The sequence below is a fragment of the Pelmatolapia mariae genome, linkage group LG10_11 (genome assembly GCF_036321145.2).
Source record: "Pelmatolapia mariae isolate MD_Pm_ZW linkage group LG10_11, Pm_UMD_F_2, whole genome shotgun sequence".
Classification (NCBI taxonomy): Eukaryota; Metazoa; Chordata; class Actinopteri; order Cichliformes; family Cichlidae; genus Pelmatolapia; species Pelmatolapia mariae.
The window spans coordinates 36,104,697-36,120,884 of NC_086236.1; the positions used below are offsets into that span (position 1 = coordinate 36,104,697).

General features: G+C 39.7%; 2 protein-coding genes across 2 annotated transcripts in view; both read left to right on the forward strand.

Moving 5' to 3' along the window:
* Positions 1 to 400: 400 nt before the first annotated feature.
* btg3 (B-cell translocation gene 3) lies at positions 401 to 3,523 on the forward strand. The gene is made up of 5 exons (XM_063486204.1): positions 401 to 508; positions 1,305 to 1,511; positions 1,605 to 1,742; positions 2,233 to 2,425; positions 2,963 to 3,523. Exons 2-5 carry the CDS (start codon positions 1,339 to 1,341, stop codon positions 3,164 to 3,166), a joined length of 708 nt encoding a protein of 235 aa, XP_063342274.1. The 5' UTR covers positions 401 to 508; positions 1,305 to 1,338; the 3' UTR covers positions 3,167 to 3,523.
* Positions 3,524 to 7,976: 4,453 nt separating this feature from the next.
* Positions 7,977 to 16,188, forward strand: part of cxadr (CXADR Ig-like cell adhesion molecule) — a 37,827-nt gene continuing 29,615 nt past the window's right edge. Inside the window, exon 1 of the mRNA XM_063487588.1 lies at positions 7,977 to 8,164. Within this exon, the coding sequence (XP_063343658.1) occupies positions 8,113 to 8,164 (52 nt within the window). The 5' untranslated portion in view covers positions 7,977 to 8,112. The remainder of the gene's footprint in view (positions 8,165 to 16,188) is intronic.

Sequence of the window (16,188 nt, forward strand, 5' to 3'; positions counted from 1 at the left end):
AAACAAACCCCAGAACTTTAAACTTTTAGAGTCTTTAAAAATAAAAACTAGCAAATTGTTATTGTTACTCATTATCACACGTTGTATCATACATAGTTCGTGTATCACAAACTGCAGCTTTTACTAACTTTAATAGCTTCCCATGGCAACCCGCAGTTAAACTATAAATTAATCTTTTTCTTCTGAGCCACACGAAGAACTACTTTCTCTTTCTTCGGTGTTAAGATGAAATTACATCAGACGATGTAACCACAGTAATAATAAGCAACAAACACATACCTCACCATGAGTCATAACAATCACGAGAATGACTCATTATGTAAGACGGGCATACACTCGACCAATGAACGCGCTATATTGAGTTGGATGGAACCAATAAAAATTACCCGTGGGCGGGGATTGGGTTGTAAAGGGCGGAGTTAATAACAAAAACTGACGGGTTCTTCCGTTGCTTCCTCCTGTTAAGCATTCGTTTTAGTCCGCATGTCGGTGGAGACCACAAGGAGAGGTTAGTGTAATGTTTTACATATTTATTCCATATTCGAACCTATTAAAATAAGTGTTTTTTAGGATACAAATATATTTTTTTGTAGGATACAAATATATTTTTTGAGTTTGTAGATTTCATCGCCAAATTTATAATGCTGTTGTTAGCAGCATGACCACGTTAGCCGTGTTGCTAATGCTAACAGGTCCACAAGATCTTGAAGGAATAATACTCTTACGTTTTTATTAACAGGCTGTAATTACCAGTGGGGATATAGTTATCATAACAATAACTTAAACCTCAGCTGAAGTTAACTTAAATGCTACTTGGGCCTTATCGTGTTCCAGTTAGCCTAAATAGCGCATTTAGAACAGCAGCTCGTGTTATGGAACGAGGCAAGTGCGTGGCTAAATGGAACTTGTGCGTCACAGCCCGCCTTTCTCTGGTTCGAACCGTTAACCGAAGGCAGCAGGTCATAAATAAAAGAACTCTGCGTTAATACTGGTATTATTATTATTATTATTATTATTATTATTCGGTGTTGTGTCCACATTTTAAACTAAAGATGTTGCCTACAATAGCAGGTGTTGCCACGTGAACACAGGCGTATTGTTGATACGGAGGGAGTTTTGGCACTGGATGTACAGAATAGTTAAAACAGTCAAACCACCTAAAATAGTGCAGTGATAGACTGTAAAGGAATTTGTCAGGAAACTTGTTTTTTTCAGAAAACATTTTGTAGGTAGGATCTACACCTGTATATCTATTTTGTTTCTTTGTTTGTTTTACATGATCTGTCACATGCCTTTCATTACAGAAGCTGTCCATACGTGATGAAACACTTGTAAAATATGAGGAGAGAGATTGCAGCTGTGGTGTTCTTTCTGAAGAGGCTTGTGAAAAAGGGGGAGAAGTTGGAAGCGGAGAAGGTCGAGCTGTTTGTTGAGAGGCTGGCTGTGGCACTGCAGGAGAAGTTTAAGGGGCACTGGTATCCTGAAAACCCCAGCAAGGGACAAGCATACAGGTGGGGCTGCTGGGACGCAAATGAGTAAACCTCGGATTGTTCTGGTGTCACGTTTAAGCTGAAGGCAGTTTATTTTGTGTGTGTGCTTTGAAGGTGCATCCGCGTGAACAGATTTCACAGGCAGGATCCAGAGCTCCTTCGGGCCTGTCATGAGAGTGGTATCCAGTACAGTGACCTGGGACTGCCTCGTGAACTCACATTGTGGGCGGACCCTGGGGAGGTTTGTTGCAGGTGAGATTAAGAGTTTGTAAACGTTTGTAAATCTTGTACACTTAAATGTGCTTCAGTTGATTGCTTTCTCATTAATCTAAACACGGTATCACTCAATAATTACGGCAAACTGGTTTTTAACGTGAGATAACCCATTCATGTTAATATTCCTCACATGCTTCATGCGTAGTGGTGAAAGAGGCTTTCCTGTAATTTCAAATGAGACTACTGGCAACAAGAAAACACTATCTTTATGAAACAGCGGTTAAACATTTTGTTGAAACTTGGATATAAACTGGTACATGTGATTCTGCCCTCTGGTGGCTTTGTTTAATTAAAAAAAATCTTTTACCTGCATTTATCTTTATTAGATGCTTATGAACCAAAACAGCGATTCTTGTTTTGTAATATGCTTTCCCTAAAATCTTCTAAAGAAAACTGTTCTTAAACAAATTTCCTACTAAGTGTTTAATTAAAGGTAATAATTATTGATGTCTCTCCTAATTATTAGGTATGGTGAGCAAAATCCTTGCTTCTCGGTTGCCACTTTCTCAAGTGACGATGAGGATGGCAAAGATGTTGCAAAGAAGGTGACCAGTGCACTGGAGAGGGTGACATCAGACTACCACTCTGGTTCCTCTTCTGATGAGGAGAGTGCCCGCACTTCTCCCCTCACTATCCCCAGCAGATGCTCTGCTTCCCAGGTATTCTGTCATGAAATGAGGGCTGCCTACATTCAAATATATTCTGTCTTTTATGAGAGGAAAAAATTTTGCTGCTGTCAATGAATATTTGAGTGCACACACAAAGCAAGACTCCCGATAACACAGGCTAATGATTCTGAACAGGAGACATTGCAGTAAGCACTCTGGCTAAATGTTTAGCCAAGGCCTGGATGAATTGTTTTAAAGAATATTTCATGCATGAAGTTGATGAATGATGGGTGTATGTTTGCATGCCAAATTTGCACCTATGCTTCTTAGGTTAAGCTTCACCCCATAAATGATCAAAATTATACTTGATCAAATGAGTGAAGGAGCCAGGTGATGATGATAAATGATAACCATTTCAACAATGAAAACTTGGTCCACTAATAGTCCTTGTCCACTAGTACCTACTTGACTCGACTTGGTCAAGCTTGATCTAGCTACAGTATTATGACTGTTTTTTGGTTTTTCCACTATAATTGGCAGCTTATATATATGTAACTTATTTATTTTTCCTCTTTTTATCTGTTTAAGAAAATGAATCCATCTGCTCCTATGTGGCATCCCAAAAAGATGGTACCAGGAAAAGGTTATATCCTTCCACAGCCCCACTACAGCTACAGGCCTCGGAATAGAGCCCCACACAGTTTGAGGAACAACCTGTGGGTCCCTCCTGTGTACAGGGGAGGGCCTGGATATTGGGAAACACACCAAAATCTGGCACATTGTTACAGTTAGGAATCATGGTGCTTATTGTTCACACTGGACATTAAACCTGAAGGCAACTTTAATATGACTGACCATTTGTTGTTGTTTCTTTTTAAACATGAACTTTTTATAAATGAAATGTTTTTTTGACAAAGTCTGTTTTGCACTTTAGACTATTTGTTATAGTTGGAAGAAATCACTTGTATTAAATTAGATATTGATATTGGAATACTACACGTATAGTCTTGAAGTACTGTATTTTTACTAAGGGAAATGTTCATGTTTGCCACTGACTGTCCTTTGATAAAATGTTTTATTTATTCATAGTGAAGAATTGTGTCAGAAGTAAAGGCTTAAATTTATGGAGTTTTATTAAATACTTCTAGCATCACAACACACTCTTTGATTTTCTTCACTATACTGTGTTACCTTCTGTTTGTCTTTGTGTTACCACCTATCAACTTGCTACCAATCAATGCAAATATCACACTTTTTTAAACTCTTGATTTTTTTAAAAATTATTATTATTCCCCCTGTATGTTTTGGTGTCAACTAGAAAATACTCAAACACGCGCACACACAGCGTCTCTCCCTGGTGTCGTGTGTATGAGGTCCAATATCAGGACAGAAATTCTGGCTTTTTGGGCAAAGAGCTGTTGCTCAGTTCCTAACTAATCTCAACTAAATGTTGCGTGACTCTTCAGTCACATTCAATAACATACCTGAGATATACATATTAAAATGGTCACAGATGTGGGGGATGTGACGAAATCTTTTGAGCATCAGCTAACCTGCTGGTTGGGGCTCCTACACCAGCGGCAGACTGAAACATTGCACAAGACAGTTTGACAGCTGCTCTCTTATTTGCAAGGGGATTGCACAGTGGGCCCTCTCCTTGCTTGATTTGGTGGATTTTTCACACAGGCTGCCATTCTGCCTGTAAAAAAATCAGATTTGTCTCTGCAGGGGATCAAACCTGCGATCTTTTACTTAATAGGCAAATGTGTAAACTAGATAAACATTTTTCAGAGCATGTGATATAATAGTAATCATATCAGGGTAAATATTTTGGTAAACACACCTTTGTGCTACAGGTTTAATTGTTTTTACTGCCACAGCCAGGGTGACCGTCACGCACACAGGAATAGTTCCTCTGGCCTGAAAAGAAAAAGATGTTTCCACAAGTAATTGCGTGTTAGTTATGTTCACAGTTTCCTAATGATAAAGTTACTTAAAACTGCAGGCACTCTGGCTGATAACCTGCCATTAGCTCTACAGTCAATTTCTATATATAATTAATAATTGTCATATTCTGCTGTGCACTTATTTAATTTTAGAAGATTCAATGTCAGACAGATGTGAAACTCAAAATGAGCTTTTAATGCTGATAGTTCAGTGCAAAAAAGATAAAGGAACAGAGCGAGGAGACACAAAACTACATGGATGACGTGACAATGACAGAACTGAGGCAGAGGGTTTTATTTTAGTTGATTCTATGCTGTTTTATCTTGTTTTGTTTTTTAATATAGGGCTGTTTTAATTTTTATGTATTTTGTGTTTTATTTATTTATTTTTGCTGTTTTGTGTTATTCTATTGTTTGTAACTTATTTTCTGTACAGCACTTTGGTCCTGTGCTCGGTATTTTAAAGTGCTTTATGAATAAAATTGGATTGGATTGGAGAGGGAACAGAAACACAAAGGATATTACCTAAATAACCTTCAGAGCCATCACTATCAAGAACTGAAGACTCATCATACAGGACTTCTAAATACAACGAGCTAAACTAAAGCAATAATAGTAAGAAGAGTAAGTGAATATCAACGACAGCAAAGACAACTAATGAACCAAACCCAAAAACTGAAAAACTCAAAACCACGATCCAGGGACCATGACAATGACCAACATATAGTAAAACATCGCTGATCGATGTGCAAAGCTGGGAGAGACTCACTCCAAAAGACTTGCAGCTGTAAGTGCCGATGGTTGGACAGAATATTGGTTCTTCTGGTTGATGTGCAAATATCAATTTACACATTTATTATTTTTTTCTCAAATTTAGTACATTTAAAACACAAGTGTGTGATACATTTTTATAATGAAAATTAATTACAAAGCCAACAGCCCTTCCAGAGAGACCCACTGATGTAACGTCACCTTCCTCTGCTGTGAAACCTCATATCAAAACTGCTTTCTGTAAGAATATGTAGAACATCGGAGCTCAGAAGCCCAACCTGTAGGAGGACTCCAGGGCTGCCACAATACAAGACTCTCAGTGCTCCTTTTAGCCCTCCTCCTGCACAAGTTATCATTATTACAGAGTACCCGAAGACCTTAAGGGGAAGAAGAAGGAGTCTTCTGAAAACTTAGTAAAACTCAATGTAAAGCCCACAGAAGCCGATCCTGTGTTTAAGAACAAATACCTAATAACTTCTGACAAAGAAGACCTGAATAATTTAGCAATAATTCTAAATATAAAAAACCAAAAAACCCTACTTGTATTTCAGCTGTTTATTTCTGGCAACTGGAAACATCTGAAGCTGTGGTGGGGAGGAGGTCACTAAACAAACAGCAACTCTTAACACACACTAATCTACTTTGTTGTGCACCTCCGTCCTATCTGTCATAGAGCTGGGTACATCTGACACAGGTTCCCAGTCTATCACAGGGCTAACACAGAAAGATCACCATTCACAGTCATGGCCAAACTAGAACAAGTTAACCTAACGTGCATGATTTGAGCTGTGTGAGGAAGCTGGAGTATCCAGGCACAACCAGTGCAGGCACAAGGAGAACAGGAACCAGGAACCTGCTTCCTGTGAGGTGACAGTGCTAAACACTGCCCCACTGTTTCATGTTATACACAACATTATTTTTAACTGAAATTATACAGTACCGTGTCTTTTTTAAAGTGATCTTGAGCAATACTGTTCCAGATTCCCCGGAGGTCTTTCAAAGTTTACTTTGGACATTGGCTACTTTTTTGCTTATTTTCAGTCCAGTCGTTGTGCCTGATCATTTTCAGAGGAAGGTTAACAAACAATTTAAAATTGTATCTTTAGGAACTCTATTACTACCAGCCAAAGGGTGACATATGCAAAATCACACAAGACCTGGACTAAAAATCAGTGGCAACGATGTTATGGGGTGATTAATCCACACTTGAAATTTTAGTTTAAACTGTCTTTAATATGTTTGAAGGTCAGGAGAGAAGAACAACAGTGAGTCTCTACAGAAATCTGTAAAACACGGTAGAGATCAAAGCCTGGAGAACTATTTCTGAACACTACTTAAAGAAGTTACAGGAAAGCTTGTCTGAGAGAGTTCAGTCTGTGTTGAATAATAAAGGTTGTCAAACATTGACTTTCAAGCTTTTTAGAAACTCTCTTGTTGGCTTACATGCTGTATTTTCTATTTATTTGTGCACTTGTTTCGAAACTGCTGCAGTGCCTTCGTAATATAATGTAAAGAAATGACGGTGGTTCATGACGTGGTATTTCTTTTGATTTCAGATTAGTTTGGATCTTATTAACATATTTGCTTTTTCTTTTACTGAGCTACTACTTATTCAATCAATTTGCTACACGTTTGCTGTGTTTAACTTATTTTTTAACTGTGGTCGCAAATATATTTCCCAGTTTGTGTATTCCTCACACATGTGAGGCTTTTGCTCAAGTTTGAGTCACTGAGCTTTTTTTGTTCAGTTTTCCAATTCTTTGGTTCAGCTGGTGCTAAGCAGTTATGCTGAAATAGACCTCACTGCGGCGGGCTTCCCATGATGCACTAACTGTTTCTCCTTCACTCACCTCTTTTTTACTCTCTGTGTGATTGTACTAAACTCTGGTTGTCTCTTATAGTGTGTCTTTTGTCCCCTCTCCTTCTTCTCTTCCCTGTCATCCCAAATTGGTCACGGCAGATGGCTGCCCCTGTTCAAAGGGAGTTTTTCCTCCCTACTTTCACCAAGTGCTTGCTCATCATGATCGTCTGATTGGTGGTTACAATATAAAGCACCTTGAGGCAACAGTTGACCTGATGCTATATAAATATAATCATACTCATTCCAGCTGGATGGCAGGGAGTCAAGTTGTGGAATGTAGCTGAGAACTGTTACTCAAATGTTTTACAGTACAAAATGTGTCATCGTACTTCTGCTCTACTACATTTCCTGATCTAAATATTGTAATTTGTATTAGCAAGATGTCATTTATTAACAGCTTTAGTTGCTTACTTATTTTGCAGATTATTACAGATTATATTCTAGATAAAACTGCCCAGCTCAATATAAGTAATTAAAATAATTTCAGCTGAACAATACAATCAAGAATTCACTGCCATCATCCTTACTCGAGTATGTCTTGATGCTAAATCTCTTGTACTGTTACTTCAGTAGTCTTGTGATTTATTTATTTCATTTATTTATTTATTTATTTTTTTAACTAAAAAGAGTTAAGTCTTCCTTAGCTTTTTAAGTAATGTTGTACGATTGTCAATTGTTGAACGTTGTATCCAATATTTTATATGTCAGTTCTCTTCCAGCACATCCTCCGGTGGTTTCACAAAATAAACTTCCGTGAAGAAAAGTTCCCTGAGGGGTCTGACTGAAGCGGAATCTTTAGAGAACCATTAAAGGAAAGGTCCATGAGGGCCTCTGGCTGGGATCCACACAGAGTAGTGCCGTTGTACCGTAAATCATTCTTCAAAGATCCAGCGGATAAGAAGACACGGGCACACTTGAACGAACCGTAGCATGGACACCGGCAGGGGGCGTCGCTGGATGTGGGATGGATAAGCCAAGCGGCGGTCACGTGACGCAGTGCGGCGCGCTTCGCTGTGCACCTGCACAGAGTGGAGGACAAGGAGGAGGCGGTGTGGAGTTTGGATGCTGTGTCGGGGCTGAGCTGCCGAGTCTCACTTCAAATTCAGTACAAGTTCTTCGACCAAGTTTCACTGGACAAGCGGCGGAATAGTTGAGCAGGAATGGAGCTTTCGGCGGCCCGGTTGTGTGTCACACTGTTGAGCCTCTTCGCAGGTAAGTTTGTCGACTGAGCTGAAGCTGAGCTACTTTGACTCTAATGAATATTTCTGTGAAACGGGCTCGGAGCGGTCAGACGTGTACAACAACGCTAGCCGTTGACGTGGACACCGAAACTCGTGTTTTTTCGACGAGTTGAAAGGCGCATAATTTTTAAAAGTCGTGTTTTTCAGTAGTTCGACTTGATAACGAAGCTGTAACTTTAGCGGTTAAACACAAAGCACTTCTCAACAGAGCTACCTGTGACCCAAGGTCAGTTTAGTTGTGTTACAAGCAGAACTAACGAACTGCGAAAGCAGATTTAAAGTGAAACAGTTAAGTTGTAGTCAAACTGAAGTAACTGTGAAAAACATGTCTGTTTTCTGCATTGACACACGGGTCGGTCGGCGAACAGCATTTCAGTCATTTGTGGACATATCTCATCTCAGTGACCAGTAAAGGACAGTGGTTTAGTTCACACTTTTAATCAGCCTTACCCAGTGGCTGTGTTTTGTACCTGAGCTGAATGCTTTTTTTTAAAAATGTGCTGAACTGGGATTTTAAATGCTCACGTTAACGAGCCGGGGGATTATTTTATATTTTTTTTAAAAAGGACATTTCCCCCGGTGCGAAAAATCAGTGTATTTCCCTCCGTGCGTCCATGTCTTTTGGTTTATCGTCGGGTGGCTAACACAATAGCTTGATCCGCTTTTAAACCTGTGGCTGCAGGACTTCAAAGTGCTGCCCCCCCCGTCTGCCATCTGCCCTTACCCTCCCCTCCCCTCCCCTCCCCCAGCCCCAAATCCCGGTATCACGCCAACTTCAGCGCATGTTTGCTGCTGCTGTGACAGCTTCCTTCACGTCGGTATCATTTATTTATCGTTTTTAACGCCTCACTGCCAGGACTCTGCTTTGTTGGCAGTTTAGTCCTAGTGACCCTCACCTAAGAGGGTTTATGTTGTTCTGTTGACAGTGTGTGTGAAACCTCTGATTAGACCGGTTATTTTTAAACTGTCAATGGTTTAACAGTGGACTCCAGTTTTTCTTCACCTTGTTACATTTTAACCAGCTTGGGCTGTTTCCTCTTAAGGCTTTGTGCATTTGAAATAATGTATCTGGCTGTGCATGATTTCATTTCTAAAACATTTTGTGATGTTATTTGGGTTACTAGTTGTTACCATCAAAACGAAACCAAATGATACATGAGAATTCATATCTGCATTAGAACGAGTTTCCCCGTGTTATTTAGGCTCATGGTGTGGGTGTAGCTGTTTAGTCTCCTGGAATTTACACTGAAACTAACAAGTCGCTCCTCCTACTCTAAACAATAATGTGAAACTTGAGTTCAATATGCTGTGGTACTTATTGAAAACATTTCTGAACTTTTGATGGGAAGCCACAGAGTCGTGGTCAAGGCATTGCAATCCAGTTGTCTTGTTAGTGAGAGAATTAAATTGTAATAAAGCAATCCTTTATTTAGGATTTCCTAGTCTCTCTCTCTGTATAAAAGCTGTGAGTGTCACAGTGTAATATTAAGGTTTGCATAGTGTGCTGTTTAGCCTTTTGTCTCGTCATTCACATTGTTGTGTACACCAGTTTGGCTCATTAACATCTTAATGGCACCATAGTCTCGTTATGGGGTCGCCGTTCCACTTCATCAGACAAGAACAGTATCCGGCGGACTCAAAACATTCTTTGATTGGCTTAGAAATCCACCATAAATGTGCTCACCTCGCTTTAATGGCAAAAATAACAAGTGGGGTCTTTCTGCTCCATTTTCTCTGTCCTGTATATATGTGGCTCTTCGTGAGCTATAAAGGGTTGACAAAAGTAATGCGTTTGTAATAGGAAGTCTAAGTCATTTAAATTGTACCATTTATCATCAGGGAATAAGAATCTAAACTCTGGTCTCAGATTTTATAATGGGATTAAATGTGGACATGTTTTTCTATTTTTCAAGGTGTATATGTGAGCTATATACAATATGATCATAAATAAATCAGATCAATATTAGGGTTGTGGTAGTGCTCTTGAATGAAAAAGAATACATCTTTTCTAGATAAATTCTAGATAAATCTATGGGGAAAAGAAATCAGAGATCAAATAAATGAAAATGACACTTTGAACTTGCCTCAGATGATTGTAGGATTATACATATATATTGTATAATGAGGAAACAGTCAGTATTTGGAACCAATACACATTTCCAGTAAAAATTATGATGTCAAATTTGAATGTAATACTATTTAAATCATTTTAATGTTATGTATTAACATAGCAGAGAACCTGTCATTTAAAACCAAGCTGGTGCTTATTACCTAAATGGTTGAATATATATGCTGTCATAAACTGGGATAGTAGCTGTGCTGTAATATTTGTTTATAGTGTTGTCAGCGTTTATACTCCCGTCAGTGTTTGTATACCACACATGATTATGTCATTGTTTCTTGGTCAACATCTCAGGGTCTGCCAATGAAAATGAATCTGGTACATTTGATAGTTGGATGTAAGGGTTCACATTAATTAATGTTTTCTGCCTTCTAAAGCAAAATTTAAAAAAACAAACAAAAAGTCAATGGCAATAAAAGTGATGGCGTCATAATGTCAGATTGACCAGTTTGTCTGTTCTGCTGTTGTTACGTCTGTTACCCTCCTTCGTTTTCTTTAATTTGCTGTTCTAGTACTTTCAGTTTTAACTTTAATTTAGCTGCTTGCTAACTGAAGTGTAATTTTATGGTCCTGCAAATTGTCCGTGTGCTTGCATGTTTCCGTTTGGATGGGATGTGCTCACACAGAGTCCTCCAAGGATTCGCTGGAAGCGTGTGATGTATGCATCTGCCAAATGCTGATTGGTTGAGAAGTGGGCCAGAATAGGAAAGGGAGTATTCGCTGGGATACGTGGGGGGAAAAATAAAAATCGAAGATCATTAAAATACAACATGGAGAGCACAGACAGTGGCTGCAGTGGACAGTTTTCATTGTTATTAATGCTCGCTTTCACTTTCAGCTTTTTGATTTAACTTCGCTGTTCTCTGTGGCTGACTGACAGACCGACAACAGTACAAGCAAGAGTAACCACAGACCACTTGTACCACATGCTTTCTACACTGCCTCCATCTGACAGCAGCGCTCTCTGCAGGGAAACGCTCCATCACCTGGACTGCAAGCAGACAGCGAATACACTAATCCTGCTGGACTGCTAGCTAGGCCTGGGCCATATTATACCGTTCACGGTAATACCGGTACAATGTTAGGCAACGATAAGAAAATAAAATATCGCGATAGAATATGGGTAAAATGCGCATGCGCAGTGCCTTTGTTTTCATACGCACATGGCCGAAAAAGCATGGCGGCAACAGAGAATGAGAAGGGGGGAAAGTGGATCGTTGAGTGAAACGGATGAACCAGAATTGGTTTGTAAAAATGGTGCAGCTTCAGTGGTGTGGAACTGATTTGGTGTTTGTCCATCAGATACACACTAAAGCACATTTTTTGTACAACATGTAAGCGGGCCGTCGTTATTGCCGTATTTGTCGGACTAAGGTGCTCGTAAATCTGGGAGTAATCTGGGTCCTAAACTCCGTCCCTTCAGGTCCCAAAGTCAAACGAACACTGCAGCATCACTGAGAGTTAAAACTGTCTAAATTCTTTCATCTTTAATAAAATGATCAGCATTGCTCCTTTACCAGGTGTAACTATGAAGGTTAACATCCAGGTATCCATGAAAACAGAATTTATTACATTTAACAGAGTTAGAAGTTAGCAGGACATTAGCAGAAGTTATCTCCCTAGTTTCGCTAGTTACCTAAACATGATATAGCATGTTCTGACTGAGAGATTTTTGAAAAATTCAAACGTACAGCTCTGCTGTCACTTCCAACATAAATGAAGACAGAAAACTAATCAGCAGTGACGTTTGTAGGGTTACTGAAGTTGGGCTAGCTGGTATATAATGATGTGCTATGTGATCGCTAGCTACACAGCTATGCTAGCATAACATAAACAGTGAAGCTGGAGGATGAACTCTAACTTTTTTCCACTCGATAAAAGTTAACGTGAGGGTTCCCGATGGTTAGGGAGAAATGCAATCGCATGGCAGGATGCTGTAAATGGACCAAACTTCAGTCAGGAGAACAACTGAGATAATCCATCCACAATACGAGGTTAGTCATTAATATACTGCAACAACATGGGAATGGAGCAGCTGCAGAGAATACAGCATTAATGAATCAATGGTACAGAAGTGGAGGAAGCAAGAAGAATGAGTTGAATAAAGTTTGATTTATCTGACTGCTTTGTTTTGCTTAATGTGCCTTATAATCCCGTGCACCTTATGGTCCGAAAAATACGTATTTGACTTTTTTATTTGGCACACTGCAGTTTAATGTTGCAAAGCTCCTCTTTTCAACTTTAGTGGATATTATACATGGTTATGCTCAGGATATGTCAGCCCATTTCTACTCGAAATGTTTTTTGGTTAAACTTTCAGCAAGGAATTTGCATTTGCACTGTTACATTTTTATTTAGCTTTAATGCACATAAAAAAAACAGCTGCTAGTTTAAGTGAAAATAAATGGATGTTTTTTTTGTGCTAGTAAAGTTGTGGAGTTGTATTTTGTGTCTTGTCTTGCATCAATTATATCATCAGTTATATCGTTATCGCAAATTTTCAAATGTATATCGTGATAAATATTTTTGGCCATATCGCCCTGCTCTACTGCTAGCATAACCAAATACTCTGATTTGTGATGATGGCTTGTGCTTATTGTTTACAAGCAGGATGCTTCGACTAGAGAGGCAGTTTATTAGTTACAGCACAATGTTAGATTCACATTAGATGTTACTGCCGCTACAAGTGGCCTGACAGCAAGCCTTTTAATCATGCTTTTAAGGCCTCCGTCATGCTGCATTGGTTGTCTGCAGGTGTTGCCCAGAGTTTTGCGTACCTACCGTTGTTGGTGTCGATATCTACTGCTCCCTGTGGGCATTTTTTTTGGGTGAAACTTCTGGTAATGCGGGCTACTCTTTTCATGCTGTCAACGTTTCTGTCAGCACCGTCAGTCAGCTGTAACACAAATGTTTTGGACTTGTTTTTCTGTTTCCAAACAAGAACAGTCGATTAATGTTTGGTTCCGAGAAAACTGAAGCCTAATTTAAGGTGTTTTTGTTGGTTGTAAAGTCCTCAAACTGGTGCTTGACAACGAGTTCAAAATGAAACTGAAGCCAACTGAATCTGCAGCGAGGGAAGCGTCTGTGCAGGTTGTCCAGAAATTTCTTGGCAATCACAGAGCACACAATTATGCTGAGCTCGTGTACAATGCTGAGAGCATACCACCGAACTGAAGATGCACTTTTTACATTCTGATCGCAGCTTTGTCCACCAAACCTAGGCGATGTCAGTGATGAGCATGGGGAGTGATTTTAATTAAAATGTACAAGGTTGGCTTTTGTAGTTGGTGTTGGTACAAGCAAGTGCTTTAGACGTTTCTGCATAAAGTGACAGAGATACATGTTACCATGTCTCTGTCACTCTGTCGCCTACTGGTTTGTTTTCAGAATGAACCACATTAAAACAATTTAACTGGAAATAGTTAAAATTCCAGTTATTATGTTGATATATTGCCATATTCAAAAGTGACAAAACAACAACAGTTTGTGTCTCTAAATCCTGACACACACAAGCTTAAATTGAATGTGTTCCCTGTAGCAAACATAAATATTTTTTGCAGTGTGCACTACAAAGTAAGCAGCATTGGTTTGTTTGGCAGACAGCACTCCAGACGTTTTTCTGAAGTGTTTGTATTTTGGATTTATGCAGAAATCACCATTAATCGGGCTCTTAGTGTTGTCTGTGCCTGTTCCTGTCTATTGGTGTAATGATTGGAATGAATGAATGTATGTTTGTATGTTCCCCATCTCCTCCTAGACGAATTTGTACATATTTAAAGTACGCATGGGTTTGCTACTATGTATAATATAAGCACGTGTCATACTGTGCTGTAAGAATTAAGTACAAATGAGAAATACTCATGGGTAAATCACAGGATAAGATAACAATTATATTTGAAACGAGGTTTCATACTGAAGACACAGTTTGCATGCCGTTAGCACCCAGTGGAGCTCAAATCACATCTCTAAAATCACCATAAGCCTTTCATGTGTGTGAAGTTTTCCATTTACATCTCTGTGACAGATCAGAAGAATAAGTCTGAGGAGGAATGATGTTATCAGTGTCCTGGAGTTTAGTTTGTGGCTGCCAGCTGTTTCTCGGGGTCTTATGTGTTTATCCTGTTCCTGCAGCACCAGGCAACAGCCTGCTCCATCCATAAGCCGTGCGAGTTGGACACATTTGGACATACAGCAGAACAGCAATACCTTCATTATTTATTTAGAATAAATGATCTGCATCATGAAGTCAGGATCGAACAGGAGCTGATGCTGTGTACTGTACTTTAGACAGGTGCGCTAACACATACTCAGTCTTGGTGCATAAACTACAGTTTAATACTCTCCTAATTCTTATGACTGAAGGAAGGAAATGAAGGAAAACAGTATTTAGAAAATAAATAAAAATAAACGATGGCGCTCGGGGAGATTGGCTCACTGATTGGCTGGTTGCAGTTGGAAATAAGCCATTAGTGTCAATGCTGCAGAGAAGAAAATAGCTTGTTTCTTAGCTCATCAGGGAAACAATTTTTGTCATAGGTAGGTGAAAACAGTGTCCTTAGCTCTCTCTGACATGTGTGTCATTTATTTGCTTTGGTTACATAACCTGTTGATTTGGATTTGGCAGTCTGCACTCTGCATGTCTCGCATGGTCCGAGTAGTCATTCTTACAGGAAAGGTATTAGAAGCCTTCCCTGGTACTCTCTCAACCCCCTCCACTCCATGCTTGACCCAGACAAAAGTGGCTTTACTCTTGTTTGGGTCAAGAGTGTGGCCACTGCCATAAAACAAAATAAAACACAAAGCAACCTTGTAAAAATGTGAGCAGGACGGGCACAGAAGGGAGTTACCTGATAAGCCTATAACCAAAGGCCATGACAAGAGCCTGGTTGCTTGGTTACCTTTTGAAAACAGACACAGGGAGTACGTGTGTGTGTGTGATTGTGTGTGTCTCTTTAAAGCTAGCCTCCCTCTTCTGTATACGGATCCTCTTTTATAGCAGATCGAAACTCCTATTTCAGATTCATTTAAATGTCTTGAAACGTTCACTGTTATTAGGATAATATCTGTTGTCACTTCTACGTAAAGCTATGACAATGGCAGCACAACCTGATCCATTATCAGCTCACACAGACAGTAATGACTGGAGGTCAACCTCGTCGTGACCCATCAGTCTAACGCCACTCCCTGCCTCCCGTTGGCTGAAACATGTTGCAGTCGCCGTTTTCTATTCAGCCGAGCGCCCTCCCCACCCAAAGCCCCTTGTCCTTGGAAATGAAGCAGGGACACGTAGAATCGGATTACACTCCAGGGACACTGGTGTGTCCTCCACAATCTCACGATGGGGATGGCCGCGCATGAATATTCACAGCCCACACGTTAATATTTTAGCATGCCAGCCCTGTGCAGGCTCCTGCTCACCTACGTAGAAGTGTGAAATACTGAGCCCACCTTTACCTCGCCACATTACCTCTCTTCTACCTTCCATTTCGTATCTGAATTATTAAATGAACAAATTATTGCCGGCTAGAGAATAAATGAAAATGATTAATAGTGGTGCCTGTTTGAGAGTCCTGTTAATGGGTGTGAGAGCACTTTGTATTCAGAGCTCATTGCTTTTTCACAGGGTTGAGAGTGAAACTGCATTCTGGGGCTGCTGCCAAAGCATTCTTGTAGGAAGATATATTGGCAAGGTTTATCTTGAACCCTTGGTCATAAAGTCAGTATTACACTGACGGATCATCGTCATCTTGTGTAGCCTCTGTCCAGCTTCTATAACACTTTGGCGTGTCAGTGTTGACATGGCATCATCAACCTCATCAGCTGCATATTACTTCAGTTCTATGATTCATTGTCCAATAATTGATTTGCTAGAC